The sequence below is a fragment of the Hypomesus transpacificus genome, chromosome 4, assembly GCF_021917145.1.
Source record: "Hypomesus transpacificus isolate Combined female chromosome 4, fHypTra1, whole genome shotgun sequence".
Lineage (NCBI taxonomy): Eukaryota > Metazoa > Chordata > Actinopteri > Osmeriformes > Osmeridae > Hypomesus > Hypomesus transpacificus.
The window spans coordinates 884,184-909,068 of record NC_061063.1 but is presented as its reverse complement, the minus strand read 5'-3'; the positions used below and the strand labels follow the sequence as shown (position 1 = coordinate 909,068).

Sequence of the window (24,885 nt, the reverse complement as noted above, 5' to 3'; positions counted from 1 at the left end):
CCCCCCCCGTCTCCCCCTCGCTGCCCTGTCTTGATGAAGAGCGAGGTGAGGAGCCAAACAGCCACTCCTCATTCCTCAGAGCACCTCACAACAACAACAATCCATTTTCACACACTCTGGAAAAACAACCTGTGTGTGTGTGTGTGTGTGTGTGGCAACCAAGCACCAGCTACAGCCTGTGACGTGCAGTGCAGGACCAAACAAAGGCATTAATTCATACGCTGCAACCGCTTACCAAGGAACAGGTCGCTATTCATAGGCCACTTCATCGGAGAAGAGGCTGGGCTTTTATTTCCAGTTGTTTGTTGTCCGAGACATAAACACAAGGACGATAAAGACGTCCGTGAGAAGGAAGATAGTATTAGTCGTTCTTTTCGTTGATGCCCACCGCCCTCCCCCCTCTTCAGAGGACACACACTTTCAGTACTAAAGTAGACAAACAACAGCGTATTTGTTGAAGAAAAATCTATAAATTGTGAACGCTAATGTGCTACGCCAGCACAACCCTTCCCTAAATATGGAGTGGAACAACCAGATAGATATGTAAGAAACCAACACGTTTCTTGGATTCATAAGTGATGTCATGTTTCCAAAGGGTGACTTTCGTGAAACAGTGTCAGACTACAAAGAGTGGACAGTTTATTAAACATTTATTTTTTTATACAGCTTAATCACATTGAGATAAGTTATCTCTGTTTGCGAGACGCCTTTACAAGGAACTGAAATGCCGCTCCCTCCTCAGGTGAGTATTACAGAGACCGTAAAAGACTAAGATCTAAAGAAAGACTGTGATGGAGAGACCGAAGAAAAGAGACTGTACAAAAGAAAAAATGCGTTGTCGGTTGCCCAAACTAGGAACTGTCTGTCACATTCAGTCTGAAGATAACAGATATCAGAAGATGAAAAAGATAGAACATGAAAACAACGACAGAACTGCCAGGAAAAAGTGCACCTGAACCAATCAGAACACATGGGCTGTTTCTGCACCTCTTATCAGACTCTTACCGGGTAGGAACAAGAGGAACCTCAGGTAGGAACCTGTTTACTCTGCCAGGCCGATGCCATGGTAACGACAGCCATATTGGAACTTATATAATGAATGTTTGAAGCGGAAGGGGAGGGGTCTTCTAAGTACGAGCTGAAAGCAGGAGGGACCAGCCTCTGTAGACATTGGACTTATGATACTGGTTGTCGGCCATGTGTCCTGCCATCGGATTGGCTGTCAGAGGTGGGCGATTCCATCTACCATTTTGTGTGACTGTTCCTGATTGCACGGGTGTCCAGCATCACCTGCTCATGCTTTTATCAAACCTGAGAGAGCAGAGAGCACAGCCTGTTAGGGTTCAGGGTTTAGGGTTCAGGGGTCAATGTTAGACACTATCTTTAGGGTCAGGGGTTAGTGGTTGGGTCTTGGGTTAGGGTCATGGTTTAGGGGTGGGGTTTGGGGATAGGGGTTATGGGTTAGGGGTAAGGGGTTATGGTTGGGATTTGGGGGACAGGGTTAGGGTTAGTCTGGGTTAGGGTTGGGTCTTAGCGGTTAGGGATAAGGAGGGGGAGGGAAGGAGAGGGGGAGGGAAGGGGGATGGAGGGGGAGGGAAGGAGGGATACTCACTGTCGGACACCGTCTGGGATCTGCAGCCCCTCTGTGGGGACGTGCTGGGAGAGATCTTCCAGACTGGAGACGAACTGGAGCTTCCTGCTGAACTTAGAGCTGAGGGGAGGGGAGGGGAGGAGAGGAGAAAAGAGGGGAGGGGAGGGGAGGGGGGGAGGGGAGGGGAGGGGGGGAGGGGAGGGGAGGGGAGAGGAGAGGAGAGGAGAGGAGAGGAGAGGAGAGGAGAGGAGAGGAGAGGAGAGGAGAGGAGAGGAGAGGAGAGGAGGGGAGGGGAGGGGAGGGGAGGGGAGGGGAGAAGAGGTGAGGAGGAGGGGAGGGGATGGGAGGGGCGGGGCGAGGAGGGGAGGGGAGGGGAGGGGAGATGTATGAACGACAGAATAATACAGATGCACGATAACGATGATGGTGATGGTGATGATGAGGGTGGTGATGGTGATAGTGATGGTCCAGACCTGAGGAAGGGTTTGATGATGGTGATGAGGGCCTTGATGTACCAGGTGGGATGGACCACATACAGAGCTTTCAAGTTCTTCCTGAGCCTGGGAACATCCAAGAAATGCTGAGTAGCAGCACACACACACTACACACACACACACACTGACACAGAGATATACCTACACTCCACAGATACACACATGCTCCACACACACACGGTCAGTCAGTCTGTCAGAGGTTCCTCCTTCTAGAGAGCTTCGTCTTCCCTAACTGCCTGTGTGACCTCATCCAAAACGCTGAGTAAGGGTTCACCCTCCCCATCCTCCAGGGGCCTCTCAGACAACAGACAGGAAGTGGTTTAGACAACTCAGCAAACCTTGCGTCAGCCTATCAGAGCATACCGGTACGTCCTTGTCTCTGACCCAATGCCAGTCACATCAAGCATCTTCTCAATGGATACAGCCAACCAATCACAGCCTACCTTGTCCCTCAGCCGTCCAATGAGATCCTACCTGCGGTCGATAGCGGTGTAGCATTCTCTGAGCCAGCCAATGGCGGGCAGCTTGTTCCTCTGGGTCAGAGCACACAGGTAGACGATAACGTAATCCTGAGACACCATGAGCTCCAACGTGCCAATCACGTACCTGCAACCGTTAGATGTCATGTGACGGTAACCACACAACAATACACCTGTATAGTAACAACATTGTAGCTACATGGGAATTGAAATGTAATTAAATGGTATTCAGTGTTTGCGGTTTAGGTCGAAAGTACGAAAGTGTAAGGAGGCAGAGTTTCTGGGAGGGGTGTCAGGGGTAAGTGGATGTTGTAAAGAGGCAGTTGAAGATTCACGTTAATAGAAGATGAGTGTTGACATGCACTTCCCCCTGGAAAGCCCAAATTAGCCCCAAATCCTCCAAATCCCCCAAATAAAGTGCTGCTATACAGTAACATGGTAGTTAATGTAACTTTAATGTAATATCTTATTGCTGAATGTGTTGTCAAACCATTTCCATCATATAATTGGACCCACGGAGATTAGAACCATGTACATCTCTATACCCAGGACACTGGGATTCAAATGTGATATTTTGATTACAGCCGTGGCCAAAAGTATTGGGAGCGACATACATTTTGTGTTTGCAAAGCTTGCTGGGCCTCGGCATAAAATGACTGCTAACATAATTTCAGTAAGTCATATCATCAGCACAGGGGGACGTGTGAACCAGTTCTAGCCAGGTGAAATCACTATATCATTCTGATTGGATTTTAAGAGCAGATTGATTGCTGTAAAAGAGGGGACTATTTGCATATATTGAAAATGTTCGCCCCCAAAAAAGCTTAAAAAAATATGAAATGTGCCTTATAGTATTCCTTTATTCTATAGAAACACGTGAAAACTTTTTCCTCCAATACTGAACCAGCAAACTTTGCAAAACACAACATTTGTCATTGCCAAAACTTATAGCCAAGGCTGTACATTGATATCTGGAAACAAGTCTGTTAATCATTAATATACTATTAGTGGTTGTGTTTTGTGTGTGTGAGGATAGAGATAACGAGAGATAAAGAGAGAGAGAGGTAGTGAAAGAGAGCCAAACAGAAAGAGAAGTAGAGAGAGAAAGAGAGCGAGGCGTACCTGAAGAGGTTATCCATGACGTACTGGTAGTTCTCTACGCTGTTGTCAGGGAGATAGCAGGAGGAGAAGACGATGATGTCATCTGGCCCGTCTTCATGGTAACCTGGAGGGCGACCCAGAGGAGCATGTGAAAGGTGGACAGAACACTCCTGGTTCTGGAAAGTGAAGGCTTGTTGTGTATTCGGATCTAGCCCAGACACAACACACACCCAACAATACACAGCTTGACAGACAAACACAAAAAAACACAAACACACACACTCATCCCCCCCCCAGGGCCAACAGTATAGGCCAGACCCAGCCCTGCTGTAAAACGGTAGGGCACTAAGACCCAGTGCTGACCTCCGTGGGATAGCACCCTCAGGTAGGGCTCCAGGACGCTCATGTTGACCCGGTTCTTCTGAGGAGGGTCTCCCGTGGTGAAACAGCGCCACCTGGTGCCCTGGCTGTCAGTCTGGTCCTGCTCCAGGGACCCCACCTCAGAGCCCTCCGGCCCCGCCACTGGCGAACGCACCCTGGGACGACCCGTGGCCACGCCCAGCCTGTGGAAGTCATCTGGAGGGGAGGAGGAGAGGTTGAGGGGGAGAGGTGAAGGAGAGGAAGAGGTGGAGGAGCGGGAGATTAGAAGTAGGAAGAGGCGGACAGGAGGAGGAGAAGAGGAGGAAAGAAGAAGAGGTGGAGAAGGAGAGGAGGAGGAGTTGATGATGATTGTCCATGTTTGATCAAATGTCCATGAGGAAAAGAGGTCGCGAACGGAGTCTGGCCTTTATCCAGACTGACCTCTGACCCGTCCCCACCCCCCTCCTTACCCTCCAGGTCCAGGTCATGGGAGGGGAAGTGGAGGGACTCGCTGTCCGAGGGCGTTTCCATGGCGTCCAGGTCGAGGTCCAACGCTAGGTCTCCTTCCTCGTCGATGGAGGGTGAGATGGCGGCCGACAGGAATTCCTCCGAGACGACGGACTCACTCCTGCCCAGTGATAGGCTGAGAGCCGGGGCCATCAAGCGGCGCTTCCTGGGTTCTGACCCCAGCGCAAGGCTATTGGGAGGGGCTACGATGACATCATCAGTGTTCATCTGGGCTTCATACCATGACATCATCAATATTTACCTTTCCTCTGTATTATTCACTATGTATTTGTATTTATTTGACCTCAGATCAAGGCTAGCGTGGATGAAACCGGACAGTTTGTCTCATTTGTTTATTTACCGATACAGACAGTTTACGTTTTCCCTTGTAGCTGATGTCTTTTTTTACACTGACATTTCATCAGTTGGTTATGCCATCAAATCTTTCATTGAGATACAAATATGTTTTTCAATAGACAAACATGAGCAGATGTCAGGGGTCTGGAGGTCAGACTGCCAGAGTGCGTGTCACTACCTGGCTTCGTCCCTGCTGCCCTGGTGCTCCTCTCCAAGGTCTCATCTGACAAGTCTTCATCTGACGTACTGGAAGCAGTACTGAGCAGGTGTGGACCGGGAGAGAGACAGGATCACTGGTCATCAGAGGGTACGTCAAAAGACTACAGACGGTGTTATGAACTGATCATCACAACACAGTCTGAACATAACACAGTCTTTGTTTTGAGTTAGTTGATCTGATGATCCGGTACGTTGCTATGGGGATCGACCTCTAACCTGGAAGTGTCCTCCTCGTCCTTGTGCTCGGCCTGTCCGCCGGTCTCCATGGGGACGCTTTGGTTGTGGCTGTTGTTGTACTTTCCTGTCTGATCTGAAGAAAAGTATTTACAATCACAGACGCTATCTCTGCTGCCCCCCTGTGGCCTTGAGGTGTCAATGTTCTCCCCTGAGAAGACAGGTTACAGACACTCCTGTGGTCTTGAACCTTCCACACACAAAGCTTAACAACAGCAACAACACGGCCATATATGTTTTCAAAGTCAAATTCCTGTCATCTACAAATGTTCAACCATTTCTCACAGCTTAAGGAAATGACTTACTGTATTTTCGGACATTCAAAACCACAACATTGCAGTGACACAATCAACTGCTGGGAGCCATGTGACTTCCGGTAGAGAACAAGAAACCTTTGGTGGTTTTACCTCTCTGGGCTTCGGGCTGTGGGGTCTGTCTGGTCGTACCCTACGGAGGTCTCGTCTCCGTGGAAACCGTGCCTTCTGGATCGACGAGTTCAGGTGAGAGAGAAGCTTCCATCCAGACAGGCTGAGGACGGCGGCTGAGCAGGTGAGCTGTTACGGGCGACACACCTGAAGGCGGGGGTGTGGTGCGCCGTCAACGTGCGCCGGCCTATCCCTGTAACCACGGCAACGTGGCCCGGCCCGGACAAGGGCTGCCAGTTGGGTTGGCGGGGGGGGGGGGGGGGGTGAGAGGCCTGCATGTACAAGGAACACGCTCCAGGAACGTAGTCTGGGAACACGCTTTGGAAGCATCATTTCGAAACACATTTCTATCTGCGCTTTGTTGGGCTTCTGGTTGGGAAATACACCAGACCATAATAGTCACACCACACACACTAAATACACACACAGGTCAATTATCAGCCAGGTAGGTATGTCTGAGAACTCATGTTGTCTGAGTCAGGACATATAAGACAGACAAAGACGATAGTGTCACAGGGGTCCTATTCTGGACAGGAAGTGGGGAAAACCTTTCTTCCTGTTGCCCTCAGCAACATTGTAGTCCATGTCTTAGTATGATAGTGGAACTGGATAGTCACGGGAGTGTTTTGTTGCTCCTATAAACAGCTCCAGGAAGACCTTTGGAGCGTACTCACTCAGCCAGTCTGACGGCTCCGCTCTCTCCCTGAGATGGAATCACAGAGCAAGCAGGGGCATGACTAGGGATGGGCTGATACACACACACATACACACACACACTCATACATGAACAGGAAAATCGCAAAACATACTCAGACACATACAGATACACACACGCAAACACAAGTGCTCGCACAACACGTCCCAGAACACACACACACACTCACGGTGTACAGTTGGAACAGTGGTAGGCCACGCCCTGTGTGAAATGACACCCGGCGGGCAGGGCTGAAGGGGTGTTGGCTGCTGACAGACTCATCAGAACACATCCAGCTCTCCAGCCTCCAGCCCTCTGGAGCATACCATTCTCCCCAAGCCTGTGAGGTTGTGGTGGCGTTTTCAAATTTCTTTCGAGGCTTTTCACGAGCCAGAAATCGTACCTGTGTACCTGTGTGTGTGTCGTTAACATATGTATCTGGTCACAGAACACGGGGCTTCCTGTGCAACCAGCTGTTTGGTTGTTGGTTTGAATCTGCCACAGAAAGAGATGACAGAAAGACAGAGACCAAGAGACACTTTATAAATCCTTCTTTATTTAGAACTGCATATTGTCTTGTCGACTCTTCATACAGGCGGCTGTGCAGACTGCAGGCACTGCTCATATTGCATACTAGAGGGGGTGGGACCTGAGACAGGGGGCGGGACATGAGAGAGGGGGCGGGACACGGGACAGGGGGCGGGACCTGAGACAGGGGGCGGGACATGAAACAGGGGGCGGGACACGGGACAGGGGGCAGGACCTGAGACAGGGGGCGGGACATGAGACAGAGGGCGGGACCTGAGACAGGGGGCAGGACCTGAGACAGGGGGCGGGACCTGAGACAGGAAGGGGTGCAAACATGGGGAGGTGGGGCTTATTATAAGGAGATGGGGCTTGATACAGAGAGGCGGGGCCAAATTTAAGAAGGTGGGGCCTGATACAGGGAGGTAGGGCCTGATTTAAGGAGGGGGACCCTAATATCAAAATTGAGGGGCCTGATATCAGGGCATAATATAAGGAGTTGGGGCCTGATGCATGAAGGCGGGGCATAATACAAGGAAGTGGGGCCTGATGCAGGGAAGGCGTGGCCTAATACAGGGAAGTGGGGCCTGATGAATGGGGGAGGGGCCTGGTTGTCTTACAGGGGACAGAGAAACAGCCGTGCATTATGGGAAGGACCAATGCCTGAAAGGACATGGCAACATTAATTAATTATTTACTCAGGGTATGTCTCATGGTTACACCTGTTAGAAGACAATAGCTTTTATGAAGAAGGACACAGAACACGGGGCTTCCTGTGCAACCAGCTGTTTGGTTGTTGGTTTGAATCTGCCACAGAAAGAGATGACAGAAAGACAGAGACCAAGAGACACTTTATAAATCCTTCTTTATTTAGAACTGCATATTGTCTTGTCGACTCTTCATACAGGCGGCTGTGCAGACTGCAGGCACTGCTCATATTGCATACTAGAGGGGGTGGGACCTGAGACAGGGGGCGGGACATGAGAGAGGGGGCGGGACACGGGACAGGGGGCGGGACCTGAGACAGGGGGCGGGACATGAAACAGGGGGCGGGACACGGGACAGGGGGCAGGACCTGAGACAGGGGGCGGGACATGAGACAGAGGGCGGGACCTGAGACAGGGGGCAGGACCTGAGACAGGGGGCGGGACCTGAGACAGGAAGGGGTGCAAACATGGGGAGGTGGGGCTTATTATAAGGAGATGGGGCTTGATACAGAGAGGCGGGGCCAAATATAAGAAGGTGGGGCCTGATACAGGGAGGTAGGGCCTGATTTAAGGAGGGGGACCCTAATATCAAAATTGAGGGGCCTGATATCAGGGCATAATATAAGGAGTTGGGGCCTGATGCATGAAGGCGGGGCATAATACAAGGAAGTGGGGCCTGATGCAGGGAAGGCGTGGCCTAATACAGGGAAGTGGGGCCTGATGAATGGGGGAGGGGCCTGGTTGTCTTACAGGGGACAGAGAAACAGCCGTGCATTATGGGAAGGACCAATGCCTGAAAGGACATGGCAACATTAATTAATTATTTACTCAGGGTATGTCTCATGGTTACACCTGTTAGAAGACAATAGCTTTTATGAAGAAGGAGGTTGCTAAGGAAGTGTTCCTAAGGAAAAACTCTGGGTTTAAGACATTAATTCAAAATCTGCAAGAAGGACACTGGTTGAGAAAGAAACATCCAGGTACAACTTTTAAGAACGTGTGTTTGCCTGTGTGTGTGTGTGTGTGTGTGTGAGTGAGTGAGAGAAAGTGTGTATGGGTGTGTGTATGTGCATGTTTGTGTATGTGACCATAAAAGATAACTGATGAAGGCAAGATAGTGACATCACTTGGGCCATTGCATTGATCACACAAACTACATCTCCCATGAAACATTTCAACAGAACTTATGTGTTTTGATTGACACTTTGGGAGGAAAAAAACAACAATAAAAAACAAACAGAATCAACTGACTCGCAAAAAGGCAAACAACTTCATGCATAAGTCTGTAAAATATCTCCAAACGTTCTCCTTCCCTCCCTTTCTCTCAGTTCATCTCTCTCTTCCTCTACCTCCTTCCATCTTCTGTTCTCTCCAGAGGAACGCTCCCATTCCCTAGCCCTGCTGTGTGTCTCGTGGAGAGATGGAGAGTGGAGAGGAACCCCTCGCATGGATGGATCCCACAGAGAACCCCTCTGTTAAGATAGCAAAGAGGAACACCTCGAAATCCCTCGACCAAGGCCTCGTTCCTGCTGCTGCTCACAACAGTCAGCATCCCAGACACAGACTCCCGGTGACCTAACAAGAGTCGGATACAAACGTCCACGTTTTTTCCGATTCAAGATTGCTCCTCCTCGTCGCCCCGCCCCAGTCGACTGAACCTTTCCAAGATGGCGTCGTGGTTGAGGCGTCCCAGCCCCCCGTCCAGGGGGCAACCCTCCGCCAGGCTGTTCATGGGCGTGGGCGGGACCCACAGCTCCTCCTCCGGCCCACAATTCTCTGCTCCCTGCAGCCGGCGCCGGTGGTGTCGGCAGGCGGAGTAGACGCGGGGGCGGGGCTCCCCGTCCATGCCCGGGGATAACGATTGGTCGAAGTTGTCGTCGAGGTCCTCCCCCACCTCCCCACAATGCACCTGTTTTCTGTCCCACTCCTGCAGGAAGTTTCGGAGGACGGGGAGGAGCTTCTTACAGGAGGCCAAGGTGTTGTCCTGGTGATAGGCTTTTACGTCCTTATAAGGGCTGCTGACTGGTGATAGGCTGAGCGACGGGGAGTGGGCGTGCTCCAAGGCTTGGCTCACCTGAGGAACACAGACACAGCAGTAGCATAAAACAACAAATACACAAAACCTAAAACAGCAAACTCTCACAACCAAGAACAGCAAACTCTCACATCCAAGAACGGCAAGCACTCAAAACCTCGTCTAGAAGAAACACTAAGAACAAAGTCTAAGTTTCACATCATTTCTCCAAAGGAAACAACAAAAGACACCCACAGGAAAGACCTACAGGCAGAACAGGCAGACCGCAGTACCCACCTCCTCCCTGTAGAGGGTGCTGGCGCTGTACACGGCCAGCTGGCGACACGGCTCGCTGCTGCCCTCACGGAAGGAGATTGTCATGGCAACCAGTGCGCCCAGGCGATGCTTGTGGCAAAACTCACACAGCTCCTGCTGTAGGCTCCTCCTCTGAAGGAACATCTAGGGTAACACAACAACAAACTGAAGTTTACATCAGTAAACAGGAGTAAACAATAACCAAGAGTGAATAACAATAAACAACAACATAGATGTAAGATGTGTAGGACATATATGTTAATACTGGCTGGTAAATGCTGATGGATCTAGGACGGGAGAATGGACCGGGTCTAACTTCCTGTAGAGACAGGAAGCAGGAAGTTACATACATCCAGCGTCATGTAGACGGTGCTGATGGCCAGATTCAGGTCCTCCCCTGAGATCTTCTTCATGTCCTTCATCAGGATCTGCTCTGTAGACAGACCTACAACACACACACACACACAAACACACACACAAACACACACATACTCAGTGATACAGCTACAGGCTGAATACATACAGGCAAGGCAACACATCCACACTCAGAGCTAGCCAGACCAAACACACCTACACACACACACACACACACACACACACACACACACACACACACACACACACACACACACACACACACAGTAGACCTAGTTTGAGGACAGAGTTTTGTGTTGAGTTTCAGCTCAACAGTTTGTGTGAGACCTAGTAGTGATAACAACCACAACCATAGCCATAGAGTCCCATAGAGGAGTCTCTTTCCATGGCTCTGCATCCCAGGCACCAGCGCTCCAGTAGTCTTCACCTGAGAGCTCAGCCCTGGCGCTCTGCAGGGACTGGAAGAGAGCACCCCTCGGTGGCAGGTCTGGGAAGCGCGTCTCCAGGTAACAAGCCGCCTGGCTGTCCCTGGCTGTCACCAGGCCTGCCGCGGGCACCATGTTCACACAGTCCAGCAGGATGGCACCTGGAAGCACACAGTCCCAGTGCATCATGGGAAATGCAGTTCACAACTTTTGTCATTGGCGATGAACAGATTCATTACCGGAAGCCCCAGGCAGCGGATTAGTAAAACAATGAGGGGATGGTTTCCACGGAGCTCTTTGGTTGCCAGGCAACATCCGCCATCTGAACACTCGTTAGGGGCAGATTCTGTCCTCACCGTACAGCAGCAGGGCCAGCTGGGGGTCCAGAACCTCCGGTCCTCGCAGCTGGATCCGCTCCGTCACCAAGGTAGCGCAGGAAGCCACTGTCTCCACGGCGACCCGACAGGAAGTGGAGGGCGTCCGCTCCAGGTGGTGGTGGTCGATAACCTCGACTACGGCTGCCTCCAGGTCCCTGTCAGCCCTGGAAGAGAGAGGGAGGGAGAGAAGAGAGAAAGAAGAGAGAGGAGGAAATACTGTCTATTAGAGAGAGAAAGAGAGACGGGATGGAGAGAGAAGAGAGAGAGAGGAGAGAGAAACAGAGGATAGAGAGAGAAAGAGAGAGAGGAGAGAGAGAGAAAGAGAGAGGAGAAAGACAGAGGAGCGAGAAAGAGAGAGGAGAGAAAGAGAGAAGAGAGGGAGAGAGAGAGAGAGGCAGGGGAGAAACGGTAGAAAGGAAGTTGAGGTGCTACAGATGCAGATGAGAGAGAGAGAGGGATACAGCGAAAGGAAGGGAAGAAGACTGACAGTGAGAGATGGAAGAGAGAGAGAGAGGGATAGAAGTGAGAGAGACAGAGACTAGGTCCACCGGTGACCTCTGACCTGGGGAGAACGTTGTGGTCCACCAGCGTGAGCGCCAGGCGCTTGTCCCCATGGAGACGAGCCAGGTCCAGCTGGTCTCGGAACACCAAGCTGTCCGGCGAGACTCCGCCCTCCCTGAGCAGGAGGACGCTGTCGGAGCGCAGGGGAAACTCCGCCCTCGGAATGTTCATCACAGCCACGGGGGTGCCATGGGGACGAGGGGAAGTCTGGGGGGGGGGGGGCAGGGGCGACAGAAGATGTCAAGTTTGTTGACGTGTAAGAGTAAGGCCATGGAGGAAAGGTTTCAAAAAAGGACAGGAAAGCAGAGGGAAGAGCAGAGGAGGAGAGAAGGATAGATGATATCAAGGTGATGTAGACAGGGGAACTGTCTTTTTGCCTGTCTCTCAGCCAACTGTCTCTCTCATTGCCTATCTATGTCTCTCTCTCTGTCTGTCTGTCTGCTCTCTTACCTATCTCTCTGTCTGTCGACCTGTCTGTCGTTCCCCCTCTCCTGTGGGGGTCTAGGGTATCTGACGCTGTGTGAATATTTCATGAGCAAAGAAGAAGGGCAGACTAGCCAAGACTGGTGGAGGACGACTGGATCGATGAGGCGATGAAGAAAAGAGAGGGAGAGAGAGGGGGAATAGAAAGAGAAGGAAGGAGAGAGAGAGAGAGAAAGGGTGGAAAAGGAGATGAAGAGAGAGACAGTTGCGGGCTTGCGAAGAGAAAGTGGAGAGGGGTGAGGGAGAGAAAGGGAGAAAGAAAGGGGGAATGTGAGATGGAGAGGGAGAGAGGGAGAGAAAGGGGAATAAACCTATCCACATGGCATAAAGTTTATCCTGTTGTCACTGTGTTATATGACCGCAATGACATGTCCGTTGTACCCTCTCCTGCCATCTAGACAAGGGAAGCAACAAAAGGTTGGCTGGACTGTTGGGTTTGGGACCAAGCCATGTAGATAGCTAGGCTGTTGGGTTTGGGACCAGGCCGTGTAGATAGCTAGACTGTTGGGTTTGGGACCAGGCCGTGTAGATAGCTAGACTGTTGGGTTTGGGACCAGGCCGTGTAGATAGCTAGACTGTTTGGTTTGGGACCAGGCTGTGAAGATAGCTGGGCTGTTCAGTTTGGGTTTAGGCCAGAACAGTGTAGACAGCTAGACTGTTGGGTTTGGGACCAGGCCAGTGTGTTGTTCTGTGAGAGCTGACTAGATGGTTTGGAGCACAGTACTTCCGAACACTGACCTTCTGTGAACCACAGCCACTATTTATATGTCTACATTATCACATCCCACAGTGAACCAGAGACAGACTCACACACAGAGATACACACACACACACACACACACACACACAGTGGCACACAGAGTCTCAATTTAATTGAATGTAATCTTTGGAATTTAAGACACACCCAGACAGAGTGTAGTTTGAATTGACCACAGCTTGTTGCCCATTTGAAAGTTTGAGCTTCGTTTTTGTCCCTAAGAGACGATGGACTGAAACTGTTGCATATCGGTGATTGGCTGAAACTGGGGGTTGAGAAGCAGTGATTGGCTGAACCTTGAGGTTCGGGGGAGGTCTTACACGGAACAGGAAGTAGGCGTAGGCCAGCGACGACACCATGGAGTCCAGGTCACATGACTCGCTGCCAAGGACAACGTGGATCCCAGCAGAGCCGTCCTGAGAACTGCCCTGCAGGAGAAGGGGGGAGGGAGGAAGAAGAGAGGAGGGAGGAAGAAGAGAGGAGGGAGGAAAGAGAGAGAAGTAGGATGAAGGAGAAAGGGAGGAGGGACAGAGGGTGTTTAGAGGAGAGAAAGCAGGGGTGGGAGTGGTAAAAAGGAAGGGAGAAGGTAAAAGGGAACACAAGAAGAAAACATGATAAACCAAAACCAGGCTACACCCAGTCTTAAGCCTACTGTGATTAACTTACATTAACCTACTCAATCAATGCTGACCAGGCTATCAACCTCAATCTTTATTTCCTATCTCCTCTCTTTTCCACTCCTCTCTTCCTGCTCTCTCAATGCCTTTCCTCCCTCTCACCTCTTCCCCTATCCTACAACATCCCCCTCCTCTTATCCGCTCTCCTCTGCTCTCCTCTCTTTTCCTCCCCTCTCTCTCCTTCCCCATGTCCGAGCATCCCTGTCACCTCCCATCAGCCTTAGCAGCCAGCAGATCCTGGTGAGGCATGACGGAGGGGAGGGGAGCAAGGGAGGGGAGAAAGACGAGGGAAATAGGACGAGCAAGGGAACAATAAGGAAGACAAAAGCAGAGATGTGGAGGGAGGGGGGACGGGGGGAAATAATGGACAGGACAAGCAACCGAGAAAGATCGAGATGGAGATAGAGAGAAAGAGGGAGAGATGGAGATAGAGAGAAGGAGGGAGAGACAGAGACAGAGACAGAGAGAGAGACAGAGACAGAGACAGAGAGAGAGACAGAGACGGAGACAGAGACAGAGACAGAGAGAGAGAGAGAGAGAGAGAGAGAGAGAGAGAGAGAGAGAGAGAGAGAGAGAGAGAGAGAGAGAGAGAGAGAGAGAGAGAGAGAGAGAGAGAGAGAGAGTGTGAGTGTGAGTGTGAGTGTGAGTGTGAGTGTGAGTGTGAGTGTGAGTGTGAGTGTGAGTGTGAGTGTGAGTGTGAGTGTGAGAGTGAGTGTGAGTGTGAGTGTGAGTGTGAGTGTGAGTGTGAGTGTGAGTGTGAGTGTGAGTGTGAGTGTGAGTGTGAGTGTGAGTGTGAGAGTCGCGGGCTTGCTAGGCTATAATTAACTCTGAAGTGTAAGTTCAACTGACAGGCGGATCTCTGTCTGTTGGATCTACTACACTGTGGTTCTCAACAGCTGGAGTATGATTGTAGTACTCTCACAGCTGAAGTGTATACTAATGCAGTACTCTTTCAGCTGGAGTGTATACTAATGTAGTATTCTCTCAGCTAGAATATTCGACGGTCCTATATTACTGTGGCCATTTTAAGGGACAAGGACAAACACACAGAAATAGCTTGCCTGTGTGTGAACTGGACTGGTGGGAGAGTGGAGGGATGGAGGTATGGAGGGATGGCTGAGGAGGGACTATGAAAATGGGACATGGAGGAGAGGAGGAGGGAGGGATCTCCATCACCTCTTCTTGTACAGGAGGGGGACTGTGTAGAGGGCATGCCCGTGGTACAGCCATTGCACCTTTGCGTGGAGCACGGGTACTAGATATTTAGAAGACCTCTCTTCTGGGTTCTGCGACCCCTCGGGTGGAACGCTCCCGCTTAAACAATGATCCTCCTTACACAAGACGTGCTTCTCCTCTCTCTCTCTTTCTCTCTCTCTCTCCTTTGTTCTCTGGTCTCTCTCAAACCTTTTCTCTATCTGTTTCTCCCTGTCTCTATACTTCTTTGTCTCTAAGTGCCTCTTATAGTCATCTTCTATCTGGTCGATGTAAACACAGCCCTGCCCTTTCGGTTTCTCTCATCCCTCTCTGGACGGATGGATAGATAGATGGATGAGCGAACGGATGGACGGATGTGGGGGTGCTCGGACAGCCGAAGAGGAGGGGAGGTGGGGATTTAGAGTAACGGAGAAGAGGAGAGGAGAAGGGGAGGAGAGGAGGGGAGAGGAGCAGAGGACAACAGTAAATCTCTCCTGTCCCTAATATCCTTATTTGGATCCAGAGATTGTCGGGGGGGGGGGGGGAATGAACCACGGTCTACCGCCCGCTGGGCTGGAGATTCGCCCTTCCGATAAGACAACAAGTTAGCTCGCTCGCGTTGTCAAGGGCAACCTGCAGATCAACATCAGCAGTGGTCGTCCATGCAAGAAAGCTCTAATGCAGTCTAAAACAGTAGCGGCTAAATTGAGACGGGCCAGGAAGACAGAGACCCGCTGTGTGTGTGTGATGACCCAGACACATACAAGTGTTTTATAAGGGAACACACAGAAACATCTGATAAAAGCCAGACAGAGGGAGGGAGGGAGGGAGGGAGGGAGGGAGGGAGGGAGGGAGGGAAGGAAGGAAGGAAGGAAGGAAGGAAGGAAGGAAGGAAGGAAGGAAGGAAGGAAGGAAGGAAGGAAGGAAGGAAGGAAGGAAGGAAGGAAGGAAGGAAGGAAGGAAGGAAGGAAGGAAGGAAGGAAGGAAGGCTTTTCTACAGTATTGGAGCAGGGCTTGCAAACCTGCATGAACAATGACAGGAAGGGTAACACAGAATATTCATTTAAGACCTATCAAAAAGTAAATCCCAGTTTAGGAGGGAGGGATAACAAGAAGTTGTTCAGTTGAGTGCTGTGCTTGTGAAACCAGCACTTAGACTATGAGGGGACAGAGGGGCTAAGTAGTGCTAAAAGCTCTCAGCGGGGGGAGAGGTAGAGAGCCTTCCCAGTGGGCAAACAGCACTTCACATTTCAACAACAACAAAGTGCTGTATCATCCTGAATGAGTCAGGAAAGTTAAGGGCTTTCAAAACAGCCCAGACTGGTAGTGTTTACCAGTCTGGCACAGACAGTAGGTAGTAGGTACATATCATTAGAGAACGAGTGACTGAGTAGAGAACGAGTGACTGAATTTGGTCTGTTTTCGGTTCACAGTTGGAGGTTATACAGAGTGACTGCAGTTGTGACCATAAGTTTTGGCAATGATAAATGTTGTGTTTTGCAAAGTTTGCTGGTTCAGTATTTGAGGAAACATTTTCACATGTTTCTATAGAACACTGGAATACAATATGGCACATTTCATATTTCAAAATGTTCAATGTATGCAAATAGTACCCTCTTTTACAGCAGTCAATCTGCTCTTAAACTCCAATCAGAATGATATAGTGATTTCACCTAGAACTAGTTCACACTTTCCCTGTGCTGATGATATGACTTACTGAAATTATCTTAGCAGTCATTTTATGCCAAGGCCCAGCAGGCTTTGCAAACACAAAATGTATGTCGCTCCCAATACTTATGGCCACGGCTGTACTATGGAGAAAAAGAACTGTGAAACCAGAAACCTGCTCTTGAACCCTGACTTTTATAGACCTTCACAGAGCTGTGTAGTGCTGTCCTACACACTTTACAGAGCTGCCATAAAGGCTTCCTAGAGCAGTTGTAATGCTTCATAGAACCGTCTACAGGTTTTATAGAGCTGCCCTTAACTAGAAAATTCATAGAAGTTTACAAACTTTGTAGAGCAGCATAAAGGCTTCATAGAGCAGTCTGCAGCCTTTGTAATATTGAGCTAAAGACTCCATTGAGCTCCCATTAAGGCTTCATAAAGCTTTTTTATTTTACTAGAGGTGACCTAAACAGCAAGTACTATAGAGCAATAGTATCGTTCTGAAGTCATCCCATAGAAACAGTCCTACAAATAATAATGCAATGTAATAATAATTTGTTAACTTAAACACCAATGAGATCCAATGAGACATTAAGCAGGGATTGGAACATTGGAACTCTTGCTTTGCAGGGAAATGTAGAAAAATTCTCTACCACTATTCCCAACCCCACATCAATCTAGTATCCAATCAAACAAGCCAGCAGACCACCAGGCTATCAGGCTGTAGGACCACAGGATCCTGGAAGCCAAAGCTTGGGTCTGCATCCCTGCTTTCCTGCTTGCCTGTCTGTCTGCCTGTCTGTCTGCTTGGGAGAGAGAGGGAAGCTGGCAGAGCGTCACTCCTCGAAGGATGCATCCTCGTAGGAGACACCTTGCACCCTTGCCAAGACAGAAAGGGTGGAGGATGCATCATGGTGGATTAGAATTCGATGAGTTGGATGTGTATAAATGCCATGAAATGTCAAGAGCTTTGGAAGAGGCTTTTCCCCCTGCATGCCGCTCTCTCTCCTTCTCTGTCTCTCAGATCCAACAGTCCTACCACGTGTACCTCTTTGTATGACCCTGATGTAAAGGGGAGTGCAGTGAAATGTATAGACAGCATGAGAGGCCCAGGCAGCTGTTACAAGGCTGCGTGCAATTTCCTAAGGATTCTTGGTGGGCTTGCTTGAATGCACACACAAACACACGCAGACACTCACACAAGCACACACACTTACTTTCTCACTCTCTTTCTATCTCTTTCTCTCTCACACACACACACACACACACAGAGACATTCTCCATGCTTTTCTCTGCATCCTACCAACTCCCCCCCCCCCCCCCCCCCCCCCCCCAATTAGCTGCGGTAAAAGACAACTACTGTGTCCTAGTTCCTCGCGCTGACTTCTCCCTGAAGGGTGCACTTCTGCGCGCTCCAAGTCCGATTTTGCCCTAAGCATTCAGCTCGAGCCATGCTACATTCATAATAACATGCTTTATAAGTATTCCGTTTGAAGCGCACACAAGTAAGAAAACTAAATATGTAAGACGAGTTTCCAAGATATACTTTGCAATAAAGGATACATAGGATTATTTTCCAAGATTGCACAATGCATCCGCACGTCCACTGTGGCTTCTCAGTTTGTGTTTGCAACCCACCAAGGCTGGCGCGTGACAAACAGCCCTCGCTCGCGGTATTAAGTGTACTCCTTCTAGAGCTCAAGTCATATAAGGGATTCCTGTACAATTCGAGTCTTGTCAAAGTGTTGATGTTTCATCTCTCCTTACCTTCACCGCAGCACTGCAACTCTGTAGAAACTCCTCCATTTTCGCCTGAGCAGGACACACTTGGGATATTCAGTATAACAGTTTTATTGTCGGTGAGAGTCCTCTGCAGTAACTTGACAGATATCTAACGGGGTGAGAGATGGGAGATAGAAGAGGGTGAGGGGGACGGAGTCGTCTGCGGTGCTGTTGTAGCTATCATGTGTGAAAAGTGGGCGTGGTCACCCCCTGGTGAATATTCCACCAAGATTGTCCCAAACACTGATCCCAAAAACAATGTACCCGTAGCTGCACCGTTCACGTCCGTACGACCAACCCTGTTGTAGATTCAAAGCCATCGGATGAGTGTAATCACGACTTGACGTGCACGCTCATTTGCAGTGGCCGTTAAACGTCGTGACATCATTGTTTACCCACCGTGGTTTCCGGATGTGGAGTACACGCATTTGATGTTACGAACGAGGAATGTAAATAGCATGGTCATCTGTCTGTCAGCAAAGCTTGAAAACGTGGACTAGTTAGTCCGATCCTTTTTTTTTTTTTTGCGTATGCTATTCTTGATGAACCTAGCTAACAGCAAGGCGAATTTTCAAACAAGTGGGTAATTTGCGGTGTCGCTAGTGGCTTTATGGTGAGTTGTTCTCTGTCAGCATCAGCGTTAAGCTAGCGGGCTAGCCCAGAAGCTAGAGATAGCTAGCTCTACCTAGCCTAGTACCAGCTAGTATGCAAACTATTGAGTCAGGGAGGTAGCTTGCCAGCTGTTGCCTAATCAGTAATGTTGGAACATCATGCTTATTTCGTAAGGTTTAGCTCCATTGGGATGGTTTACATTAACAATGTGTAGCACAATTTTTTTTTGCTATATGTTGTTGTTACAGTAGTTTTGTCAAGCAAATGTATATCTACGATCTGGCGTTGAATTTATAATTGAAATTAGCTCATGGATTGTAACCTCACTGTAATCACCAGTAAGAATCACGTTTTTGTAAATTTTACATTGTTGAAATTGTTGTGCCTTTCATTGCAGGTCTGTTATCACCGATTATGGTCACGCCTGAAAAGTACGTTCTTGTTAGTTAGCTCTCACCTTCGGACAAAGCAGAATTCAGGCTAACAGTTCACCACTGAGCAACTTGCTGAAATCCTACCTAGTCATCACTGTCACGAAGTAAAAACCAAGGGAGGAGGAGTCTGACTAACCACCACTGTACGGTGACCTGTGCGTTGACGAAACAAACTCAGACACTATCTAACATTCATCTGAGGCGTTATTTGATTCTGAACAGAAGACTGCGTAGTTGGCAAGGTCAAACAACATTTGACCGATTCCATGTTTGTGGTTGTTCACTTCGGTTGTTCTATTGCCTGAAGCTACCGAACGACATTATTTGACTAGGAGCTTTAAGCATAGTCAAACCTAACTACCTTCTTCCTGTAACATGAACACGAAAAGGCTGCCTTGTCTCGTTGAAGGCTGATATTTTGTGATAATATTTCTGGAATAACTACTTTTTTCTGTCACAAACCTGCTTTTGTATTTGCAGTGAATCTTGTGTCTCTCTGTCAAAAAGAGAGCTCTGGCACCTGGGATCCCAAACTTGACTTGAGAGCAAATGGGCCTTTGTATTAGGTCCTTTGTACAAGCCTCTGTCTAATGTGACTCCCAGAAGTGGCGAAAGTCAAGTCACCCCCCGCCCTGCCCTCGCTCTGCCAAACAAGGGAGCTCCTCAGGAATGCAGCAGTGACAGAAACAGCGCTCCCTCAAGGTAAAAACCCTGTCCGACACTGCCAGGTCACCTCCCAAACGCCACTAATCTCGTGTAAAGGGCTCTGAGAGACGTTTAGTTTGTGTGTTTTTGCAGCTTTTTATTCGCTCTCAGAGGGTAGTCTTTGAAGCCGACTTGGCCTTAATTTTTAATCTCTGGACAACTAAGTGCTACGGACAGGATGTCAGACGCCAGCAATGATAGAGTGGGTGGGGAGTTACTGAGCGTGTGCAAAGAGGACCTTCAACTGCCATCCACCCAGGCCAAAGACGGAAGCCTTCAACCAGCAGTCTCCACGGCGACGGAAGACTCCACCTCCTTGGTGGATCTCCCGGGTTACGAAAACCCAGTCAAACTGCCCCCGGCCTCTAAAACCCCTCTGGTGGAGGCGGAGGGCCTAGGTAAACCTAGGGAAACTACAACTCCAGCCCAGGAAACTACAACTCCCACTCCAGCCAAGGAAACAACAACTCCCGTGTCTGAAAACGGTGCACCCCAGGAGGAAGAGAGGAAGGGGGTGGAGGAGGAGGAGCGCTCCCAGTCCCAGACCACGCTTGGGGGCTCACAGGACCTGGGCCCGTCCTCCGACTCCGCCTCCTTCTCCATCCCTAGCCTGGAGCTCTCGGACATCACCCCTGGGAACTCCCTGGACGAACCCCTGTCCTCCTCCTACTCAGCCCTGGGCGTGGAGGGGCGCTCCCCCTCCGCAGACGCTCCCTGCCTGGGGGAGGAAGAAGCCCCGGCGGGGGCAGGACCTGGGTTCACCTCCGCCCCTGCAGTTCCCCCACCGGCCACAGGGGGTGCCACAGCTGCCCTGGAGCCCGAGCCTGCTGCGCCTGCCTACTATTTTGTGAAGTGGATCACGTGGAAGGAGAAGAAGACGCCCATCATCACGCAGAGCGAGAACGGGCCCTGCCCCCTGCTGGCCATCATGAATACCCTGTTCCTCAGGTGGAAGGTACGCTCACTAGCATTAGCATTAGCGCTCGCCACAGTTATCAGACACATGATCTCAGATTATTGTTAGCATTAGCACTCGCTATCATTATCAGACACATGATCAAAGATTATCGATAACATTAGCATGCTACCATTATCAGACACATTATCAGTAGAATACATTATCACACATCGTCATGCACTTTATCGTGCATTACTGTTAGCACAATCAAACATTAGCATTACCACACTTTTTTAATGCACGCTTTATTATGTATTCTCACTCAACATTTTCACCTTATCCTTAGCATATGTAATCACTAGTATCAATATAATAATATACTATCATCTTAGACTGGCCCAAACTAAGTGTTATCGGATAGTTATTTAAGCTGGGAGTTTAGTGGTTTGGGTGTGGAACATAGCTTGAATCAACACACCTCTATCTTCGGATTTACGTGTTCTGTGCTCTGTTCCCAGGCAAAGCTGCCTGCCCAGACAGAAGTAATCACCACAGAGGACCTGATGGCCCACCTAGGTGAGGGAGCGGAGATGGAGGCTTGGGTTGTCTTGACTCCCATGTGGCCTCTGTAACAGTAGAAGGACTGTGTTGTCTTGGCTCTGACTCACTCTGGGGTTAGGCTGCAGGATTGCTCAGTTCTGTCATGGTTGACTCAGCCGATGGAAACATGCCTTGTGTGTATTAAACACACTTTTGATACTAAACCGTTAGCAACAGCTGGGAGATAAAGAGTCCACATTCCTGACTGGGGTTAGTGGGCCTTTGAGGTTAATGCTTAATTTCTAACCGTGTGTGTGTGTGTGACAGGAGAATGTGTGTTATCTGTCAAGCCCAGAGAGAAGGCAGAAGGCATGGAGCTGAACTTCCAGCAGGTATTTAACACATAAACACTCAGACCAGCGGCTGTTTACTCTGCTGTTAATAGGACCGGAATCAGCCAGAGGGAAAGAGAGAAGGGGGGGTGAGAGAAAGAGAGAAGGGGGGGTGAGAGAAAGAGAGAAGGTCAGAAGGGGAGAAGAGAGACGTTAGGAGACACGAGAGAAGGAGAGGTCGAGAAAGAGAAGAGGGGAGTAGAGAGGAATATATATAGAAATGGAGGATGAGGGAGAGAAAGGGAGGTAGAAATTGTGAGGGTGAAGGTGATAAGACAAACAGTATTTCCGGTATTTTCAAACTTAGCAGTGTTACCCACCTACTCCCTGTAGACGACCAACATAAATCCACTTATCCTTATGAAGTATGTGTATCCTCTAATAACGTCCGTGTGTGTGTGTTAACCTCGTGTGTGTGTGTGTGTGTTAACCTGGGGTGTGTGTGTGTTAACCTGGGGTGTGTGTGTGTGTTCCAGAACATGAGTGATGCCATGGCAGTCCTTCCCAAACTGTCTACAGGTCTGGATGTCAACGTGCGTTTCACGGGCGTTACTGACTTCGAGTATACCCCAGAATGCATTGTGTTTGACTTGCTCAACATCCCGCTGTACCACGGCTGGCTGGTTGACCCACAGGTACGAGCTTTCACAATAAGAGTCCTCCTGAGGGATTTCCACAATAAGAGTCCCACTACAAGTATTTTCCCATTTAACAGTCGTTTCTTGTCTTTTCACAGTAAATGTCGTCTAGAGTGATAATACTGTTTCTTCTTGTCTCTCTTCAGAGTCCAGAGATAGTGTCAGCTGTGGGGAAGCTGAGCTATAACCAGCTGGTGGAGAAGATCATCGACTACAAACACTCAACAGACAGTAACCGCGTCAGTGAAGGTGACCTTTCACCTTTGAATCCTGACCCAAATCCTTCTGACCCTGCCCTAATCCTGACGCCACTGGGACTCTCCCCTAACCCTACCGTGACCCCTGACCCATCACTGTGACCCCGTGTCCCCAGGCCTGGTGTCGGAGCAGTTCCTGGAGTCCACGGCCACCCAGCTGTCGTACCACGGTCTGTGTGAGCTCAACGCCACCGCCTCCGAGGGAGAGATCTCCGTCTTCTTCAGGAACAACCACTTCAGCACCATGATCAAGCACAAGGTGCGTGCGTGTGTGTATCCGTGTATGTTCCCGGCGGGTGCGTTTGTGCGTCAGCCCCCCTGACCCCCGCCCCCCTGACTCCCTGCCCCTCAGGGTCACCTGTACCTGCTGGTGACGGACCAGGGCTTCCTGCAGGAGGAGGGGCTGGTGTGGGAGAGCCTCCACAACGTGGAGGGGGACGGGAACTTCTGCGACTCCGACTTCCGCCTCTGCCACCCGCCCCAGCGGCCCCTGGCCCCGCCCGTCTCCCTGCCCAGCCCGCAGCAGCAGCAGAGGCAGATAGACCAGGTCAGGCTACAGGCTACCGTGATGCTAATGCTAATGGGACAGCAGTGAAAAGGAGAAGGACAATAACGCCAGCCTTTGTTCTTTGGTTCTCTTTGTGTGTGTGTGTTGGTGTGTGTATGTGCGCATGCCACTTTGTGTGGCTGTGTGTGTGTGTGTGTGTGTGCTTGCCTGTTTTGTGTGCTTGTGTGTGTGTGTCTGCGTGTCTGTTTGTGCGTGTGTGCGTACCTGTGTGTGTGTGTGTTCAGGACTACCTGGTAGCCATGTCTCTCCAGCAGGCCCAGGGAGAGGCCCCGGGGCCCCTCAGTGACCTGGAGCTAGCTCGCCAGCTGCAGGAGGAGGAGTACCAACAGCAGCAGCAGCAGCAGCAACAACAACAGCAGCAGCAGCAACAACAGGGCCCCTCCCAGCCCCACACACAGCAGGTGAAGACATGACTCTGCCCAGCACAGACACCTCCCTGACTACATTTACATGTATTCATTCAGCTGGTATCCAAAGCGACTTCCAAGAGAGAGCTTTACAAAGTGCATAGGTCACTGATAATAACAACAACAAGCCCCAAAGCACAAGCACTGCTCACAAGACTAGCCCCGGTCCATCACCATGCTGTCACAGGTGTCAACGCGGTTGTTTGTGTCTGTTTTCCTTCCAGGTCAGAGGTCAAGCTTCGGGTCAACAGGGAGGATCGAGAAGACGAGAGAAGGACTCGGACTGTGTCATACTATAGACCTCCTCACCCCTCATCCTCACCCCTCCCTCCTCACCCCCTCCGCCTCTCCCTGCTCCCCACTGCCCCCTCCTGTCCAGCCCCACCCAGGCATGCTCAGTCCTGTCCTTTCCTGCCCAGCAACCAGTCTGTAACCAGGCCGTCTGCCACCAGTTCGTCTGTTACCAGGCAGTCAGTCTGTCACTATGCAGTCAGTCTGTAACCAGGCAGTCTGCCACCAGTTTGTCTGTTACCAGGCAGTCAGTCTGTCACTATGCAGTCAGTCTGTAACCAGGTAGTCTGTGACCAGGCAGTTGGTAACCAGGCAGCCAGTAACCAGGCAGGCAGTCAGTCTGTCACCAGCCTAGCTGGATGTACGTAAGGCTTCAGGAGACCTTGAGTGCTGGAGGTGTGAGGGAGCGACTGGGGGGATGTGAGCCAGGATGGCGGTGCTGGAGCCTGGATCTGATGTCACCCTCTCCTGGGGCCTGGATGCCTCTCTGCTCACAAGCGTGCTACGAAGGTGGACACACTAACGCTTGTTTGGTTAAATATTGGAGCACAACAAATCTCACCAACACCCTCACCCCCCCCCCCCCCCTCTCTACCTCCCCCCACTCTGTCCACTCCATTTCACCTTCTCAATGCCTCACCCACCCTCTCTATCAAACTCCCACCATTCTACCCCACTCTACCCCCATCCCTCCCCAGCCTCTCTATCCCGCTCCACCCTGGAGGTCCCAGTCCATCAGTTCTGTCTGGCTCGTGTCAGTCAGGACTGCCCCCGATCCAGTCAGGGTTTAGGTAGAGGAGCTGTCCTGTCCAGGAGGGATCT

General features: G+C 50.3%; 3 protein-coding genes across 4 annotated transcripts; 1 reads left to right on the top strand and 2 right to left on the bottom strand.

The window, feature by feature from the left end:
• Positions 1–633: 633 nt before the first annotated feature.
• On the bottom strand, positions 634–5,980 carry LOC124467494 (BCL2/adenovirus E1B 19 kDa protein-interacting protein 2-like). Its single transcript, XM_047019795.1, has 10 exons — positions 5,750–5,980; positions 5,325–5,418; positions 5,068–5,147; positions 4,496–4,735; positions 4,029–4,241; positions 3,687–3,789; positions 2,560–2,691; positions 2,065–2,151; positions 1,613–1,711; positions 634–1,311 (listed from the first exon to the last, which is right to left on the bottom strand). Exons 2-10 carry the CDS (start codon positions 5,372–5,374, stop codon positions 1,287–1,289), a joined length of 1,029 nt encoding a protein of 342 aa, XP_046875751.1. The 5' UTR covers positions 5,375–5,418; positions 5,750–5,980; the 3' UTR covers positions 634–1,286.
• Positions 5,981–8,080: 2,100 nt separating this feature from the next.
• On the bottom strand, positions 8,081–18,619 carry LOC124467575 (exopolyphosphatase PRUNE1-like). Of its 2 annotated transcripts, XM_047019896.1 has the most exons (9): positions 18,586–18,613; positions 18,307–18,430; positions 13,321–13,428; positions 11,762–11,967; positions 11,179–11,363; positions 10,825–10,983; positions 10,373–10,467; positions 10,005–10,166; positions 8,081–9,767 (listed from the first exon to the last, which is right to left on the bottom strand). In XM_047019896.1, the coding sequence occupies exons 2-9, from the start codon at positions 18,343–18,345 to the stop codon at positions 9,309–9,311; spliced, it is 1,413 nt and encodes a 470-aa protein (XP_046875852.1). In that variant the 5' UTR covers positions 18,346–18,430; positions 18,586–18,613; the 3' UTR covers positions 8,081–9,308. The 2 variants fall into 2 exon arrangements, with proteins under 2 accessions (XP_046875852.1, XP_046875851.1); XM_047019895.1 differs by having other exon boundaries at positions 18,307–18,619.
• A 117-nt stretch (positions 18,620–18,736) lies between these two features.
• Positions 18,737–24,572, top strand: mindy1 (MINDY lysine 48 deubiquitinase 1). Its single transcript, XM_047019894.1, has 11 exons — positions 18,737–18,934; positions 19,331–19,522; positions 19,848–21,027; positions 21,489–21,546; positions 21,838–21,902; positions 22,379–22,537; positions 22,687–22,789; positions 22,914–23,056; positions 23,150–23,344; positions 23,590–23,766; positions 23,997–24,572. Exons 3-11 carry the CDS (start codon positions 20,251–20,253, stop codon positions 24,069–24,071), a joined length of 1,752 nt encoding a protein of 583 aa, XP_046875850.1. The 5' UTR covers positions 18,737–18,934; positions 19,331–19,522; positions 19,848–20,250; the 3' UTR covers positions 24,072–24,572.
• The last annotated feature ends 313 nt before the right edge of the window (positions 24,573–24,885 follow it).

What these genes read in the sequence shown, in the direction of transcription:
- LOC124467575 (XM_047019895.1), bottom strand. Translation starts at nt 18,345, where the DNA reads ATGGAGGAGTTTCTACAGAGTTGCAGTGCTGCGGTGAAG. An exon ending in GACCACAACGTTCTCCCCAG is followed by an intron (nt 11,364 to 11,761) that starts GTCAGAGGTCAC and finishes TCTCTCTTCCAG; the next exon opens with GGCTGACAGGGACCTGGAGG. An exon ending in GCTGGCCCTGCTGCTGTACG is followed by an intron (nt 10,984 to 11,178) that starts GTGAGGACAGAA and finishes GTGTGCTTCCAG; the next exon opens with GTGCCATCCTGCTGGACTGT.
- mindy1 (XM_047019894.1), top strand. Translation starts at nt 20,251, where the DNA reads ATGTCAGACGCCAGCAATGATAGAGTGGGTGGGGAGTTACTGAGCGTG. An exon ending in TGGAGCTGAACTTCCAGCAG is followed by an intron (nt 21,903 to 22,378) that starts GTATTTAACACA and finishes TGTGTGTTCCAG; the next exon opens with AACATGAGTGATGCCATGGC. An exon ending in CCCAGCCCCACACACAGCAG is followed by an intron (nt 23,767 to 23,996) that starts GTGAAGACATGA and finishes TTTTCCTTCCAG; the next exon opens with GTCAGAGGTCAAGCTTCGGG.
- LOC124467494 (XM_047019795.1), bottom strand. Translation starts at nt 5,374, where the DNA reads ATGGAGACCGGCGGACAGGCCGAGCACAAGGACGAGGAGGACACTTCC. An exon ending in GACGAGGAGGACACTTCCAG is followed by an intron (nt 5,148 to 5,324) that starts GTTAGAGGTCGA and finishes ACACCTGCTCAG; the next exon opens with TACTGCTTCCAGTACGTCAG. An exon ending in GAGGGTGCTATCCCACGGAG is followed by an intron (nt 3,790 to 4,028) that starts GTCAGCACTGGG and finishes GTCGCCCTCCAG; the next exon opens with GTTACCATGAAGACGGGCCA.